The sequence below is a fragment of the Mytilus trossulus genome, chromosome 2 (assembly GCF_036588685.1).
Source record: "Mytilus trossulus isolate FHL-02 chromosome 2, PNRI_Mtr1.1.1.hap1, whole genome shotgun sequence".
NCBI lineage: Eukaryota > Metazoa > Mollusca > Bivalvia > Mytilida > Mytilidae > Mytilus > Mytilus trossulus.
Window position 1 is genome coordinate 3320790 of NC_086374.1, and position 18486 is coordinate 3339275.

Sequence of the window (18486 nt, forward strand, 5' to 3'; positions counted from 1 at the left end):
CAAGGTTAGTTCAGTTGTTATTGGCGTGAAAGAGTAAGCAAACAACGGTATAAATTAATTGATAGCCTAAAATGATATGTTATAAATCTCAAACATTTTAAGAGGACGTGTTTCTTCTTTCACTTTTAAAGGTTACTTTGTAGTTCTCGTCTTACCAAATGAACAATTTACTCTAGTGATACAAGGATCAAAATAGTAAGATATTTTACCTGCACAGATTTGTACAAAACTCCAGTTCCAGTAAAAAAGAATGCAACTAAGGATTTTTGTAAACTTTAATAGAAAAATATCTTTGCTCTTCACAAATATATGAAAATCAACAAGAAAATGAATCAACAAATATTAACGAATAAATGCATCGTAGAAAATAATCTTAAAAAAACGATAAAACTGAACTGCGCTAAAATGTACTTTTAGTACACCTTCTAAAGCCTTCATCATTTAATGCAATGCTTAACATCCAAAATATTTCATAAATATAAAAGTAACAAAAACTATACAATAAAATCTTTAACAATGAAATTATCACAGAGTATACATCTTTAGTTTCATACTAAAATCAATATAATGTTTAAAGGGTGGGGAGGGGTGAAAATATATACACTTTTTAAAGGATTTGAGAGCAAAAACATTGACAACAAAATTAGGTTACATTGTACTTGTTTTAAGAACATTAATTTAGACTCCGTAATGTTTAAAACTTATAAAGATTATTTGACTGTGTGTGTTCACATCATTTTTTCAACATTTTTTTATTTTCAGATATCACATTCATGATATTGTAGCAAAATAACAATCTAAAAATATGTATCAGAAAGAATATTAACCTTGATATGAGATATTACTATGGGTAAGTATTATTTTACGTGAAGATAATTATTTTCACTAGCCAAGTTTTACGATCCAGTCCTCTCCTATCGTAACCCTTGGGTAGCCACGATTAATATAGATATAGGAAGATGTGGTATGAATGCCAGTGAGACAACTCTCCATTCAAACCTTGGCTTACACCGAACAGCAAACTATAAAGGCTCCCAAAAATTACTAGTGTAAAACCATTTAAACGGGAAAACAGTTATTAAATACTTATTATATTAAAGAAACCTTTTATTTTAATACAATAACAGTTAGATACAATAATACGCGCGCGTCTGGTGTACCAAATTTTTGATGAGTTTTGATGACTTAATGGGAAAATAGAAAATGACTAGTTAAAGAAAGACATTCACATAACAAAATAAGTACATGTCTCTAAAAATAATACTTTCTATTTGTCCATAATTCACTACATAACTTAAATGCAATCGAAATAAGTACAGCAACCAATAGTCAAACAGTGTCAAGACCATCAAATAATAAAACACTTTTTACAATACTTCACAAATATCCCAAGACAGATTTAGTAAACTTAATTAAATAATAAAATTTGAATATCAACTGAATAATGTTATAAATAAAAAGCGATTTGATAACATTCAACACAATGCAAAAAAACCAACAAAAAACAGTCAATTATTTCGATATAATAAATGCTCCTTGTGGATGCCATTTATATCTACTTATCATCAATTGTATGGTTAGGCAATTTACTTTAAGTCAATGTCAATATATCATTACAGCGGATTCCATTGAGTGTGTAGCGAAAGGTAATACCTATGGTTAGCTTGCTTGTTAGCTGATCCGTGAAGTCATTATTAGGTCAGGTATACTACCCTCCTTTCGAAGTAGCATAGTCCAACAGACAGATTGATTAGTTTCTGTCGGACTAGTCTATTCTTAAAGTAGAGTAGTTAACCTAACCTAACACTGACTTCACGATCCAGCTAACAAGCAAGTTAACCAAAGATATTACCAATGGCTACAAACTTAATGGAATCCGCTGTAAATTATGTTTCACATATGTTTGGTTGCTCTTGCACATTATATATATAAATATACATACATCATATAAACTGATTGATTAGAATTGCCTGAATTTTACATAATTATTTATACAATAAGCTTTTATTTCAAAAGTCTTAAATAATCAACAACTTCCTAAAATGGTATTAATTACTAAACATTTAAAAACTTAAATCATTACAAAAAAATAAATACTTTATAGTTCTATCACAGAAATGCAATGGTCAGCAGGCGTAACAATAAAAGTTCTCGTTGTTCCATTTAAAACTGTTTTAATCCCTGACCGACGTGACACACGTCAAATCACCGAGGAGTGGGTTGTTGTGGTTGTGTTACTCTTGTTTGGGCTTGCTGTCTTTGAGACTGAACATGGACTCGTCCTGTTTGAGCTTGCTGACTTTGAGTTGGAACTTGGTTCCTTGGCGGAGGCGGTTGTTGCCTTTGAGGATTAACTGAATTCCGTGTTGGTCTTGGTTGACTGGTCAATTGTTGTCGCGGTGGTTGCGGTACTGGACCTTCTATATATGACGGAGGGTATGATATTGTACTGACATCACTTTGTCCTCGATTATTATGATATTCTACAAACAAAAATACAATCACCATGTTTTAAAAAATATGATCTACATGTAATATTTGACAGAAAGGACATATTAAGGATCCTGGTATGGTTTTTTAAAAACATATCATATGACACACTTTGGGACCTGATGTCAGATAGTAAAACAATTAATAAGTTATACCAAACACAGATCAAAATTATCCCTTTAAATCATGACCACAATACATATTTTGTCAAAGACGACATATTTTCAGGAAAAAAATATGTGATCAGAAAAGAATCACATAACGATAAAAAAAAATTTTTAATCAGTTCAAAACACTACCAATTCCACATATTATAGGATTAAACACATTTTTTCTAGAGGTTATTGATGTGTAAACCGGGGCGGTTAACTCACAAACTGAATAAAAGTCCGAAGGACTTTTATGTCAAGTTTGTGAGTTAGAGACCCGGTTTGCACATCAATAACCTCTAGAAAAAACGTGTTTAATCCTTATAATTCTTCAGCCAAACATACGCGATTATTAATTTACAATATTACTTTGATGGCTACTATATGTACCATCAGAAGCACAATGGCATGTCGTAACCAAGGAGTACGCCGCCATCTTGACTTTCTAAAAATTTAAATGTTCTATAAATGCAACAGAATCTAAAATGAACTAGCACCTACCTCGAAAACTTCATTTTAATTAGATACTATCCGAATTTGAAGCGTACAAGTAACGAAATAATCTTCCGTCTGGAAGTTTTCAATCGTATGACGCCGTGTTTTGCCATGACGTAAATTCGCCAAATTATTCGTGAAATTTCCCGGAATTTTATTCAAATTTTATTTTTATACATTTTCGAAGCTTAAGTGCATTTATTTTATTTCTTCTTTTTTTTCTTTTCATTATATATGCATTAGAATAGAAACAACTGTTATGCAATTGTTTTATAATCTCAACTTGCTGAAGATCCCAGTATCCCTGCAAGAATGTGTATCGCGCATGAATAGCTTACAAAAGTAGTTTCGGAAACATGGTTTATCGAAGTGTAAACCAAGAGAAAAATTCTACTTGACCAATGCAATTCAAGTATTTATAGATATGCAAATGATATAAGAATTATTTAGTTGTAATATTATCAAAGTAATTTCTTTTTGGCACCTCACATTATACATTTTGAAGTTATGACCTCTTTAATTTTGCATTATTTGTGTTGTTACTTCAGTTTTGGTCAAGTCTTATATATGATGTCAGTTTTTCGCATGATTATCATCCCTGTTCCTGTATATGTTGTTTCTATGAATATATATTGTAAACATTGTCACATTTTATTCGTAGAACATTTTTGGATCCTAGTTTGCAGCCAAGGTTTTCCTAAACTGTTTAGGTCCAAAAATGCACACAATTGTCATATTTTGAAAACTTTTCCAAAAGGTGCTATATTTTGAATCTTTGATTGACTGTCATCACAATTGCTTCACATAGCATTACTAATTTTGAAACTAAACAGAATTGTGGTTTTTGTGATATATTGTGATAAAGTTAAAGTTCAAGGTCGTGTTCTGTCAGAAATAAATCTTGTCCTTTACAATACTAAGTTAATTCCACTTACGACTTATTAATCTGTAATCTGTTACATAACCCGGAGGAACGGGAAGACTATCTTTAATAGCATCATCATATGAAGGTGGTAGTTGACTAGGGACGGAATAAGGGGGTGGATTCTGTGGTCTAGCAGCTGCAAATAAAAGAAAATATTTATTAAAAATCATAAAACCCAATTGGTAGTTCTCTCAAAAACTAGTCGTCTTTTTAATTTTCCCGAGGAAAATCTATTTTCCCAAAATTTGTCAGCTTAAGTTATCAAGTATATGTATACGATTTGCTTTCTGAAATTACTATTTCTGGTACGCTTGATCATACAGTTTGGAAAGAAATCACTGACGGTTGGTAAATTATTTAACATTTGTCATCTCGGTGCTTTTTTTATAGCTCGCTGTGCGGTATGGGTTTTGTTCATTGTTGAAGGCCATATATGTAAGAGACCAATATTTGCTTACTTCTATGTCGTTTGGTCTCTGATGGAAAGTTGTCTCAGTCGCAATCATATCCAATCTTCTTATTTTTCATAATTAGTAATCGTAAATTGAATTGTTGAACTGTACATACTTTGACTTCATCAATGTACATGCCCGATTAAGGCTCTGTAAATTTACCTTACTGACATAATTTCAGAAGTCCAATCATATCAGTACTGAACCACTGGTTAAATTATCAGTGGTAACGACAGGACCAATCATAACATAAATAAATCACTGGTTATGGGACCAGTGGTACCGACAGTACCAATCATATCAGTACTGAACCACTGGTTGAGTGACCAGTGGTGCGACAGAACGAATCATGACAGAACTGAATCATCGGTGGAGTGACCAGTGGTAGCGACAGAACCAATCATGTCAGCACTGAATAACTGGTTAAGTGACCAGTGGTACCGACAGAACCAATCATATCAGTACTGAATAACTGGTTAAGTGACCAGTGGTACCGACAGAACCAATCATGTCAGCACTTAATCACTGGTTAAGTGAACAGTGGTAGCGTCAGAACGAATTATGTCAGCACTGAATCACGGGTTAAGGGACCAGCGGTACCGACAGAACCAATCATGTCAGCACTGAATCAACCGGTTAAGTACCCAGTGGTACCGGCAGAACCAATCATATCAGTACTCAATCACTGGTTATTACCGTTAAGATACAGTGGTATCGACAGAACCAATCATGTCAGCACTGAATTACTGGGTAGTGGATCAGTGGTAGAAACAGTACCAATCATATCAGCACTGAATCACTGGTTTAGGGACCAGTGGTACCGACACAGTTCAAACCATGCCAGCACTGAATCCCAAGTTAAGGAATCAGTGGTACCGACAGTACCAATCGTGTCAGCATTGAATTACTAGTCCAGGGACCAGCGGTACCAACAGTACAAACCATGTCAGCATTGAATTACTAGTCCAGGGACCAGCGGTACCAACAGTACAAACCATGTCAGCAATGAATCACTGATTAAGTGAACCGAGGTACCGACAATACCAATTATGTCATCACTGAATCAATGGTTAAGTGATCCGATGTACCGACAGTACAAACAATGTCAGCACTGAATCACTGGTTAGGTGATCCGATGTACCGACAGTACAAACCATGTCAGCAATGAATCACTGGTTAAGTGAACCGAGGTACCGACAGAACCAATCATGTCAGCACTGAATCACTGGTAAATGGATCCGATGTAACGACAGTACAAACCATGTCAGCAATGAATCACTGGTTAAGTGATCCGATGTACCGACAATACCAATCATGTCAGCACTGAATCACTGGTTAAGAGACAGTGGTACCGACAGTACAAACCATGTCAGCACTGAATCACTGGTTAAGTGATCCGATGTACCGACAGTACAAACCATGTCAGCACTGAATCACTGGTTAAGTGATCCGATGTACCGACAATACCAATCATGTCAGCCGCCCTGAATCACTGGTTAAGAGACAGTGGTACCGACAGTACAAACCATGTCAGTACTGAATAACTGGTTAAGTGATCCGATGTACCGACAGTACAAACCATGTCAGCACTGAATCACTGGTTAAGTGATCCGATGTACCGACAGTACAAACCATGTCAGCACTGAATCACTGGTTAAGTGATCCGATGTACTGACAGTACAAACCATGTCAGCACTGAAACACTGGTTAAGTGATCCGATGTACCGACAGTACAAACCATGTCAGCACTGAATCGCTGGTTAAGTGATCCGATGTACCGACAGAACAAACCATGTCAGCACTGAATCACTGGTTAAGTGATCCGATGTACCGACAGTACAAACCATGTCAGCACTGAATCACTGGTTAAGTGATCCGATGTACCGACAATACCAATCATGTCAGCACTGAATCACTGGTTAAGAGACAGTGGTACCGACAGTACGAACCATGTCAGTACTGAATCACTGGTTAAGTGATCCGATGTACCGACAGTACAAACCATGTCAGCACTGAATCACTGGTTAAGTGATCCGATGTACCGACAGTACAAACCATGTCAGCACTGAATCACTGGTTAAGTGATCCGATGTACTGACAGTACAAACCATGTCAGCACTGAATCACTGGTTAAGTGATCCGATGTATCGACAGTACAAACCATGTCAGCAATGAATCACTGGTTAAGTGATCCGATGTACCGACAGTACAAACCATGTCAGCAATGAATCGCTGGTTAAGTGATCCGATGTACCGACAGTTCAAACCATGTCAGCACTGAATCACTGGTTGAGTGATCCGATGTACCGACAGTACAAACCATGTCAGCACTGAATCACTGGTTAAATGATCCGATGTACCGACAGTACAAACCATGTCAGCACTGAATCACTGGTTAAGTGATCCGATGTACCGACAGTACAAACCATGTCAGCACTGAATCACTGGTTAAGTGATCCGATGTACCGACAGTACAAACCATGTCAGCACTGAATCACTGGTTAAGTGATCCGATGTACCGACAGTACAAACCATGTCAGCACTGAATCACTGGTTAAGTGATCCGATGTACCGACAGTACAAACCATGTCAGCACTGAATCACTGGTTAAGTGATCCGATGTACCGACAGTACAAACCATGTCAGCACTGAATCACTGGTTAAGTGATCCGATGTACCGACAGTACAAACCATGTCAGCACTGAATCACTGGTTAAGTGATCCGATGTACCGACAGTACAAACCATGTCAGCACTGAATCACTGGTTAAGTGATCCGATGTACCGACAGTACAAACCATGTCAGCACTGAATCACTGGTTAAGTGATCCGATGTACCGACAGTACAAACCATGTCAGCACTGAATCACTGGTTAAGTGATCCGATGTACCGACAATACCAATCATGTCAGCACTGAATCACTGGTTAAGAGACAGTGGTACCGACAGTACGAACCATGTCAGTACTGAATCACTGGTTAAGTGATCCGATGTACCGACAGTGCATACCATGTCAGCACTGAATCACTGGTTAAGTGATCCGATGTACCGACAGTACAAACCATGTCAGCACTGAATCACTGGTTAAGTGATCCGATGTACCGACAGTAAAAACCATATCAGCACTGAATCACTGGTTAAGTGATCCGATGTACCGACAATACCAATCATGTCAGCACTGAATCACTGGTTAAGAGACAGTGGTACCGACAGTACGAACCATGTCAGTACTGAATCACTGGTTAAGTGATCCGATGTACCGACAGTGCAAACCATGTCAGCACTGAATCACTGGTTAAGTGATCCGATGTACCGACAATACCAATCATGTCAGCACTGAATCACTGGTTAAGAGACAGTGGTACCGACAGTACAAACCATGTCAGCACTGAATCACTGGTTAAGTGATCCGATGTACCGACAGTACAAACCATGTCAGTACTGAATCACTGGTTAAGTGATCCGATGTACCGACAGTGCAAACCATGTCAGCACTGAATTACTGGTTAATTGATCCGATGTACCGACAGTTCAAACCATGTCAGCACTGAATCACTGATTAGTATGTTTTGTTACCAACAGTGATGTGAATTTCAGTAAACAAAACATTAGCGTTTTAAAAGTAACCTTTGTTCAGTTCGCTAGAGATAAAATGAAAACTTCATGAACTTATAGAAGGAAACCCATTAGTGATGTGAATTATTTATAGAAGATGAAATATTGACATTACATTAACCTAATCATGCTCTAATTGATATCGATCGGTTCTTATTCAATAACCATTGTTAAAACATCAGCCAAACTCATAATGTTATTTTGTTTTTCAAAGTTTGAATTGAAATGTAACTATTTTCGTACGCATAACGACTTCTTTGAGTAAAATAATATCACAAAAGTGCATTAGATTCATGCCGATCTCCTTGTTTATGTAGTTGACGTTTTGTGACATGAATTTTGCCTTTGTAGAAACATTCCAGCCAATGAACGCAAGAATATGTAATACTAGTCTGTTAGTTGTCAAACTATTGAAGTTGAAATTTGCATTATTTCTGATTTTTACCTCGGGACCTTTTATAGATGAATATACATACTGTTAAAGGCCGTACAAAGGCCTTATAATTGCTTTCATCTTCGGTGGATAGTTTTCTTATTGACAATCATATCACATCCTGGTTAACACTGGGATGTAAAATGAAATTTTGTCAAAAATTATTTACATTACTATAATGAAATGTTGTGAACTATGCTTTACAACAATAGTTGTAACCATTCCCCATGTGTAATTATAATCATTTTGTAAAAAACATTGACGTTTACAGAAGCGTTGAATGTGGTTGTTTTTTTGATTTGCGAATCTTTGTTAAATATTTGTTTGTTTTGAGATTGTGACACAGGGATGACTGCTGTACCCATATTCTGACAATTTTACCATTAATGTCTTTTTTGTTCACGAATCGTTGTAAATATAATGAAATTTGATGCGACTGTCATACAAGTGAGAGGTTAAGCGCCATCAAACCAGGTTGAATTCAGCATTTTATACATTTGAAAATGCCTGTGCTAAGTCAGTATTATGATAGTTGTTGTCCATTCGTTTGATGTGTTTTGTCATTTGATTTTGCCGTTTTTATTAGGGAACTTTCCGTTTTTATTTTTTTTATATATCTTTATCTGAGAAGATTTTGGATCCCAGATTGCGTTTTTACTTTTTAAAACACATTTAATATAGTTTGTATTCAGAAATTCAACGAATCATCTGGTAATAATATCAGGCAACTGCAAAAAGTTTCCAATTAGTTATAATCAGTCTTGCAACATCGATCATAAAAGAAAAAAGCCCACATACATAGAGGTTATGATAAGGTGTTGATTATAAAGCCCACATACATAGAGGTTATGATATGGTGTTGATTATAAAGTGTCAACTTATTAGCAGTAATATAATGTATATGGTCATTTTATTCTTCAAATGTTTTTGAAACTGTTTTGGATATTTTTGTTACTGCGTTTTGACATTCCTGCCTCGTTAGTAGTTTGGAAAGCCAAACAATATCAAAACACGTGACACATGCCCAAAAAGGAATTTGAATTTGGGACAGTATCTAGTGGTTTTTCAAGACTCCTTTCTTCGTTTATGGAATGCTTTAATGATCGATAACAATTGAAGCATTATTTTGTTTAGCAGGGAACAGTTTGTTTTGCCTTTAATGGAGCTTTTAAATAAGTATTAGATAAACGTGTCTGAAAAGTAGGTTCCTACAAAACAAAGAGACTTAACAAGACTGAGACAAAATCCATTTAACATTTGTAATCTATTTATAACCATAATTTGCATTTAAATTTGAAGAGCTCTAAGTGCACATTGCTATTTAAAGTATAGAAATGATACCAGACGGCACAAGGCATACACTGCAAATTAATGGCTTTAATATTGCTGAACAAATACAAAATTCAACTTCAAATTTGAAAGTGATCGATTTTTGGGTTAATTTCCAAAGAAGAATGCATTGCATATTTGTTAAGCTTTTATTTTGTTGCATTGTATGACAAAATAGGTTTTGTTTTAATATTTACATTTAAATGGCGAATTCCATTATTTTCTGTTTTATTGGTTATGTGATACAATCATCATAGATAAAAATCATTGCCACGGTCATTTGGGGATATTGATTTCCTTGATAAAAACCAGGGTTCTGATGGTAGTGCAACTTTATCTAATATCCCATATAAGCAGATAAAGAAAAAAAATTATGGACATTGTTTTAAATAAAAACTGTGTAAATTATAGTAATTCTCTACTTTGTGTTTCGGAAGTAGAGGAATTATTAAGACAGTAAAATCATTGATCTATAATATATACAGTTAACTCTCGTTGTCTCGAACTCGGTTGACTCGAAATTTCGGATGAGTCGAAGTTTTCACGTGGTCCCGAACTTTGTTCCATATAAATGTATGTAATTCGACTCCCGATGAGTCGAAATTGGATGTGTCGAAATTTCGGTTGAGTCGAACTAAATTTACGATCCCAAGGTGAACAAAAGCCTTCAAAATTCATTATTTATCTCGAACTAATACACATATGTCAAAACATGACCTCCGGCATTTAAATGGATTGAAGAGTTCATCTGACAATACACGTGTAATTAAATTTCCAGTCACTGACCACTGTATTGATTTATGACATGCTATTTCCACGAGTGTTTACCTAAGATTATCTTTGTTCAGTCAAACTTCCGGTTTTCGTTTGAGTCGAACTATGTGTATCTCGAAATATTTCTCCGGTCCGGCTGACTTCGAGATAACGAGAGTCGACTGTATTATAATGGGACCGTAGAATTGCACGAATTAGTTATTAATGTCCACTGACAGTGGGAGTTGAAGCTTTTTCTATAAACATATGTTTAGTTAACAGAACTACGGCATTCTGAAACACTGATAAATTCATTTCTAAGCTCTCTTGTATTAGGGACGACTTTAAGGTTTGGAAATCAATTTTTCTGTCTTCATAAAATAATGTTTTTGTTTGTGTGTTTTAGATGGTATTTTGTATACGTGTACAGCAATTTCCCTTTACTCATCGAAAGGGAAATTAAGAAAGCGAAGGAGACGGTGTTCGCTAGTGAAAAGAGTACCCCTCTTGGCACCAAATTATCATTGACTTCAATTTTGTCCTATATATGAGAAAAGGTTATCATGAATTTTGAATAATGTGTTTTTGTTCATAATTTTATATTCGCCTTGGTGCACAAGTATCCTCTATACTATTCCATTGTAGTCAATTCGAATACTTTCTTTCCACACATAAATTTGTACTGGTAATTTCGAAAAAAAACATCTCTGATTACAGCTTTATTTGACTGATAATTTACAATTATATTCTCTTTTTAATATTTGTTCCACATACCTGACAATCTTCGTACTCTCGTCCGATGTCGAGATTTGTGTTTGTAATAGAAAACCATTATTGTGATTAAAACAGCTACAAATAAAGCTAACGCCACCCTGTGAAAGAAAACAAAAATGATAACGTATAGTAACTTGGTAATTAATATACATAAATGCATAAAACTAATTTTGAACGTTGTCCTCCGTCACATAACAAAGAGGAAATATATAGTTTTATGATCCATGGAACTCTATGATATAGTTTTATGATCTATGGAACTCTATATAGTTTTATGATCTATGGAACTCTATATAGTTTTATGATCTATGGAACTCTATATATAGTTTTATGATCTATGGAACTCTAATATATAGTTTTATGATCTATGGAACTCTAATATATAGTTTTATGATCTATGGAACTCTATATAGTTTTATGATCTATGGACCTCTATATATAGTTTTATGATCTATGGAACTCTATATAGTTTTATGATCTATGGAACTCTATTATATAGTTTTATGATCTATTGTATCATGAATTTTCTTATGGTCAGGAGTAAACTAAAAGATCAAAATCTTTCCAGAATATAAGTCAGTATGTTAAACCTTAGTGCAATAGGTTGATAAACTATGTAATCAAGTATGAGCAATCTGAATTTAGGTGAAGCGTTGGATTTAAATGAAACAATTTCAGTTCATATATTATTTACAGAAGATCAATGTGTTGTTGGAAACAAATCCTCAATGGATCCCGAGAAGTCCGACCTCATTCAAAAGTACTTATTTATTGTAATTAAAGTTAATGAACCACAAACTGGAGCAAATGCTATTTTTATAAACTATGGTAATACTATATATTTTTTTCTGTATACATGAAGTTTGTTTTTTTAATTTTAACATTTTTTTTAATTTTAACAAAGACCCGTCAAGAATAGCAAAAAAGAGGATATGCATCGTTCTACATTATATATGACTAGAACACACCCGCGAAATCGCGAGCATTCAGAGCGTATTTGAGAGGATGTAAAGTGTTGTAGGCAGAATTTTGTAAAAGATTTATAATGACTTCAGAATTTCAGGAAAAGTATCAAAAGTCATTGGTACTTGGGGACAGGAAAATGTTTTTATTATTATTCCTCCTCCTTTATTTCCAAATTCTAATTTTTGTTTTCTATTAATGTCATTATTAACATACATTTAGTGTACATGTTTTATGAACATTCCAGTCAGGAGCCTGTAATTCAGTGGTTCAGTGATATTTGTTTTTCGTTAATTTTTTGTACATAAATAAGGCTGTTAATTTTCTCATTTGAATTGTTTTACATTGTCATTTCGAGGCCTTTTATATCAGACTATGCAGTATCGGCTTTTGCTTATTGTTGAAGGCCGTAAGGTGACCTTTAAATGTTAATTTGTGTCATTTTGGTCTCTTGTGTAGAGCTGTCTCATTGGCATTCATAATACCACATCTTCTTTTTTTTGTAAAACATTTAGCGACTTGAGAATTTCAGAAAAGGTATTTTCTTTTTACAGTCAATTCTCAGTTTAATAATTGATCCACAGCGGTCATTGATATATTATTCAGACCCTCACTATTAAATAAACCCTGTGACTGCCGTATTCGTAGTATTAATGTTTGTTTAAAGTATACAGAAAAACGCAAACCGGAAGTCTAATCTGACTTAAAATTTCGCCCAATTACGGAAACATATCCGGACGTCTTTTTCTCGTTTATCACCCAAAATAACTCAATCTGAATAATCATATAAATGGATGATAAATGCGATTATGCACTGAACCCATAGGACACAGAGGCATGATGATTAATTTATTGTGGAAAGAAGAGAAGCGACACCCAAAATGAGGTCTTCTCGTTTAATAGTATAGATGCAAGTAGTATGACCCCTTAAGTAGTAAACATTTTAAAAAAAAAACAGTAGACAGAATCAGGGCCGACATTCTATACTAACATAGAAAGTCTCTGACAGAATACAGAAAGTCTCTATATTAAAGTAGTATAATCGTAGTTAACATGTCGATAAACGCAACAAATAGTTATCTTCTCCATAAAGGAGGTATAATAGTTGTGGTTCTTGCGATCTAAACACTGTGATATGAAACGCGAAAAATAATTGTCCTCTCTAAGGAGGTATAATATTTGTGATTATTGCTATCTTAACACCATGATATGGAGACCCCTCTGAATGGCTTATTTTTTCTCCATTTTTGTCATCCATCATACGATTGGTTGTACTTGTGTCAAATATATTACTTATTTTAATATATATATATAACTGGTATGACCCCTTAAATAGTAAACATTTCAAAGAAAACAGTAGCCATAATACAGAGAGTCTCTATATATTAAAGTATCATAATCGTAGTTTACATATAGATAAACGCGAAAAATAATTATTGTCCTCTATAAGGAGGTATAATAGTTGTGGTTCATGCGATCTAAGCCCCATGCTATGGAGAATGCTCTGATTGGCTTATTTATTTTTTCTTATTTAGTTATCCGTCATACGATTGGTTGTATTTGTGCATCTTTCAAACCGGAAATCTGATCTATGACTAAAAGTTAGTCCGATGACGGAATCATATCCGGACTCCTATTTTGTCGTTTTTCTCCCAAAATAACCCAATCTGAATAATCATAAGAATGGATGACAAATGCGACTATGCATGTTACCTATAGGACACAGAGGCATGATGATTGATTTATTGTGGAAGGAAGAGAAGCGACACCAAAAATGAGGTCTTCTCGTTTAATAGTATAGATTTTTTTTAATTTTAACAAAGACCCGTCAAGAATAGCAAAAAAGAGGATATGCATCGTTCTACATTATATATGACTAGAACACACCCGCGAAATCGCGAGCATTCAGAGCGTATTTGAGAGGATGTAAAGTGTTGCAGGCAGAATTTTGTAAAAGATTTATAATGACTTCAGAATTTCAGGAAAAGTATCAAAAGTCATTGGTACTTGGGGACAGGAAAATGTTTTTATTATTATTCCTCCTCCTTTATTTCCAAATTCTAATTTTTGTTTTCTATTAATGTCATTATTAACATACATTTAGTGTACATGTTTTATGAACATTCCAGTCAGGAGCCTGTAATTCAGTGGTTCAGTGATATTTGTTTTTCGTTAATTTTTTGTACATAAATAAGGCTGTTAATTTTCTCATTTGAATTGTTTTACATTGTCATTTCGAGGCCTTTTATATCAGACTATGCAGTATCGGCTTTTGCTTATTGTTGAAGGCCGTAAGGTGACCTTTAAATGTTAATTTGTGTCATTTTGGTCTCTTGTGTAGAGCTGTCTCATTGGCATTCATAATACCACATCTTCTTTTTTTTGTAAAACATTTAGCGACTTGAGAATTTCAGAAAAGGTATTTTCTTTTTACAGTCAATTCTCAGTTTAATAATTGATCCACAGCGGTCATTGATATATTATTCAGACCCTCACTATTAAATAAACCCTGTGACTGCCGTATTCGTAGTATTAATGTTTGTTTAAAGTATACAGAAAAACGCAAACCGGAAGTTTAATCTGACTTAAAATTTCGCCCAATTACGGAAACATATCCGGACGTCTTTTTCTCGTTTTTCACCCAAAATAACTCAATCTGAATAATCATATAAATGGATGATAAATGCGATTATGCACTGAACCCATAGGACACAGAGGCATGATGATTAATTTATTGTGGAAAGAAGAGAAGCGACACCCAAAATGAGGTCTTCTCGTTTAATAGTATAGATGCAAGTAGTATGACCCCTTAAGTAGTAAACATTTAAAAAAAAAAAAACAGTAGACAGAATCAGGGCCGACATTCTATACTAACATAGAAAGTCTCTGACAGAATACAGAAAGTCTCTATATTAAAGTAGTATAATCGTAGTTAACATGTCGATAAACGCAACAAATAGTTATCTTCTCCATAAAGGAGGTATAATAGTTGTGGTTCTTGCGATCTAAACACTGTGATATGAAACGCGAAAAATAATTGTCCTCTCTAAGGAGGTATAATATTTGTGATTATTGCTATCTTAACACCATGATATGGAGACCCCTCTGAATGGCTTATTTTTTCTCCATTTTTGTCATCCATCATACGATTGGTTGTACTTGTGTCAAATATATTACTTATTTTAATATATATATACAACTGGTATGACCCCTTAAATAGTAAACATTTCAAAGAAAACAGTAGCCATAATACAGAGAGTCTCTATATATTAAAGTATCATAATCGTAGTTTACATATAGATAAACGCGAAAAATAATTATTGTCCTCTATAAGGAGGTATAATAGTTGTGGTTCATGCGATCTAAGCCCCATGCTATGGAGAATGCTCTGATTGGCTTATTTATTTTTTCTTATTTAGTTATCCGTCATACGATTGGTTGTATTTGTGCATCTTTCAAACCGGAAATCTGATCTATGACTAAAAGTTAGTCCGATGACGGAATCATATTCGGACTCCTATTTTGTCGTTTTTCTCCCAAAATAACCCAATCTGAATAATCATAAGAATGGATGACAAATGCGACTATGCATGTTACCTATAGGACACAGAGGCATGATGATTGATTTATTGTGGAAGGAAGAGAAGCGACACCAAAAATGAGGTCTTCTCGTTTAATAGTATAGATAACCGGTAATCGATTCGCGCTAAATAACGTCTGTGAAAGTCAGACTAGAAACAGTAACTGATCACCAAACCAAAAGATTCGCAACACTCAACTGAGGAGTGTAGAATAGAATGTTGGAATACTTTATCAAACAGTTGTTTTTTTTACATCCGGTGCTTTAAATAAAAAGTATGGGATTGAGATAGAGGTTTTAAAAATGGTCTGATTTTTTGAGTGAGGAGAAACTGGAGGCCGAACATTAACATTTTAAAATAATAATATGCATGAGAAAGTGGCTCTTATTCTTATCACGTGCATTATACTCATTTACCTTCTACAAAACAAAATAGACAGTTTTGCTTTCAATTCCATAATGAAATAAACTTAACTGAGTTTATATAATTTTTCATACGGCTTAGTTAAAAAAAGATTCAGACAGCCAAATTTCGGTATTTGTTCAAATATGAACAAAATTTTTTTCTGAATTTAAATGAAAAGTCATAAAATGTAACTCATTTTGAATATTTAATTAAAGATCTGGATCGATGGTTGTCTGATGTTTTACAATCTAAGATGGCGGTAGAGACCCGATCTATATAATAATCCCACCAGACACAAGTTGGTTCCTTTTTCCTTTTTCCTTTTTCGATATTCAAATTTTGAAAAATATTACAAGTCCGAACTAAATTTTTTTTTGCTTCAAATTTTTTTTTCCTCAAATTTTTTTTTCCTCAAAATTTTTTTTTCCTCAAAATTTTTTTCCTCAAATTTTTTTTTTTTCTCAAATTTTTTTTTCCTCAAATTTTTTTTCCTCAAAATTTTTTTTTTCTCAAATTTTTTTTCCTCAAAATTTTTTTTCCTCAAATTTTTTTTCTCAAATTTTTTTTTCGTTTCTTTATTCAATTTCTTTTTCCTTATTCGGTTTTTATTTCCTTTTTCATATTCATTTCCTTTTTCGGTTTCTATTCCCTGAATCGGATTCTATTTCCTTATTGGTTTCTATTTCCTTATTCGGTTTCGATTTCCTTATTCGGTTTCTAGTTCCTTACTCGATTTTCATTTCCTTATTCGGTTTCTTTTTCCTTTTTCAATATTCATTTCCTTTTTCGTTTCTATTTCCTTATTCGGTTTCTGTTTCCTTATTTGATTTCTTTTTCTATATTCAATTTTCATTTCCTTATTCGGTTTCTAGTTCCTTATTCGATTTTCATTTCCTTATTCGGTTTCTTTTTCCTTTTTCAATATTCATATCCTTTTTCGGTTTCTATTTCCTTATTCGGTTTCTATTTCCTTATTGGATTTTCATTTCCTTATTCGATTTCCATTTCCTTATTCGATTTCCATTTCCTTATTCGGTTTCTTTTTCCTTTTTCAATATTCATTTCCTTTTTCGGTTTCTATTTCCTTATTCGGTTTCTATTTCCTTATTGGATTTTCATTTCCTTATTAGATTTCCATTTCCTTATTCAAATTTCATTTCCTTATTCGGTTTCTTTTTCCTTTTTCAATATTCATTTCCTTTTTCGGTTTCTTTTTCCTAATTCGGTTTCTGTTTCCTTATTTGATTTCTTTTTCCTTATTCAATTTTCATTTCCTTATTCGGTTTCTATTTCCTTATTGGATTTTCATTTCCTTATTCAATTTCCATTTCCTTATACGGTTTCTTTTTCCTTTTTCAATATTCATTTCCTTTTTCGGTTTCTATTTCCTTATTCAGTTTCTATTTCCTTATTCGGTTTCTATTTCCTTATTCGGTTTCTTTTTCCTTATTCGGTTTCTTTTTCCTTTTTCAATATTCATTTCCTTTTTCGGTTTCTATTTCCTTATTTAGTTTCTATTTCCTTATTGGGTTTCTATTTCCTTATTCGGTTTCTATTTCCTTATTCGGTTTCTATTTCCTTATTGGATTTTCATTTCCTTATTCGATTTCCATTTCCTTATTCAAATTTCATTTCCTTATTCGGTTTCTTTTTCCTTTTTCAATATTCATTTCCTTTTTCGGTTTCTTTTTCCTAATTCGGTTTCTGTTTCCTTATTTGATTTCTTTTTCCTTATTCAATTTTCATTTCCTTATTCGGTTTCTATTTCCTTATTCGGTTTCGATTTCCTTATTCGGTTTCTAGTTCCTTATTCGATTTTCATTTCCTTATTCGGTTTCTTTTTCCTTTTTCAATATTCATTTCCTTTTTCGGTTTCTATTTCCTTATTCGGTTTCTATTTCCTTATTGGATTTTCATTTCCTTATTCAATTTCCATTTCCTTATTCGATTTCCATTTCCTTATTCGGTTTCTTTTTCCTTTTTCATTATTCATTTCCTTTTTCGGTTTCTATTTCCGTATTCAGTTTCTATTTCCTTATTCGATTTTCATTTCCTTATTCGATTGCTGTTTCCTTATTCGGTTTCTATTTCCTTATTCGGTTTCTATTTCCTTATTCGGTTTC

The 18486-nt window shown here is 33.7% G+C and overlaps 1 protein-coding gene across 1 annotated transcript in view; it reads right to left on the reverse strand.

Moving 5' to 3' along the window:
- Positions 1-257: 257 nt before the first annotated feature.
- LOC134706285 (activating signal cointegrator 1 complex subunit 2 homolog) overlaps positions 258-18486 on the reverse strand; it is a 53071-nt gene continuing 34842 nt past the window's right edge. Inside the window, exons 3-5 of the mRNA XM_063565070.1 lie at positions 11415-11512; positions 4070-4195; positions 258-2483 (exon numbers count right to left, since the gene is read on the reverse strand). Of these exons, the coding sequence (XP_063421140.1) occupies positions 2206-2483; positions 4070-4195; positions 11415-11512 (502 nt within the window). The 3' untranslated portion in view covers positions 258-2205. The remainder of the gene's footprint in view (positions 2484-4069; positions 4196-11414; positions 11513-18486) is intronic.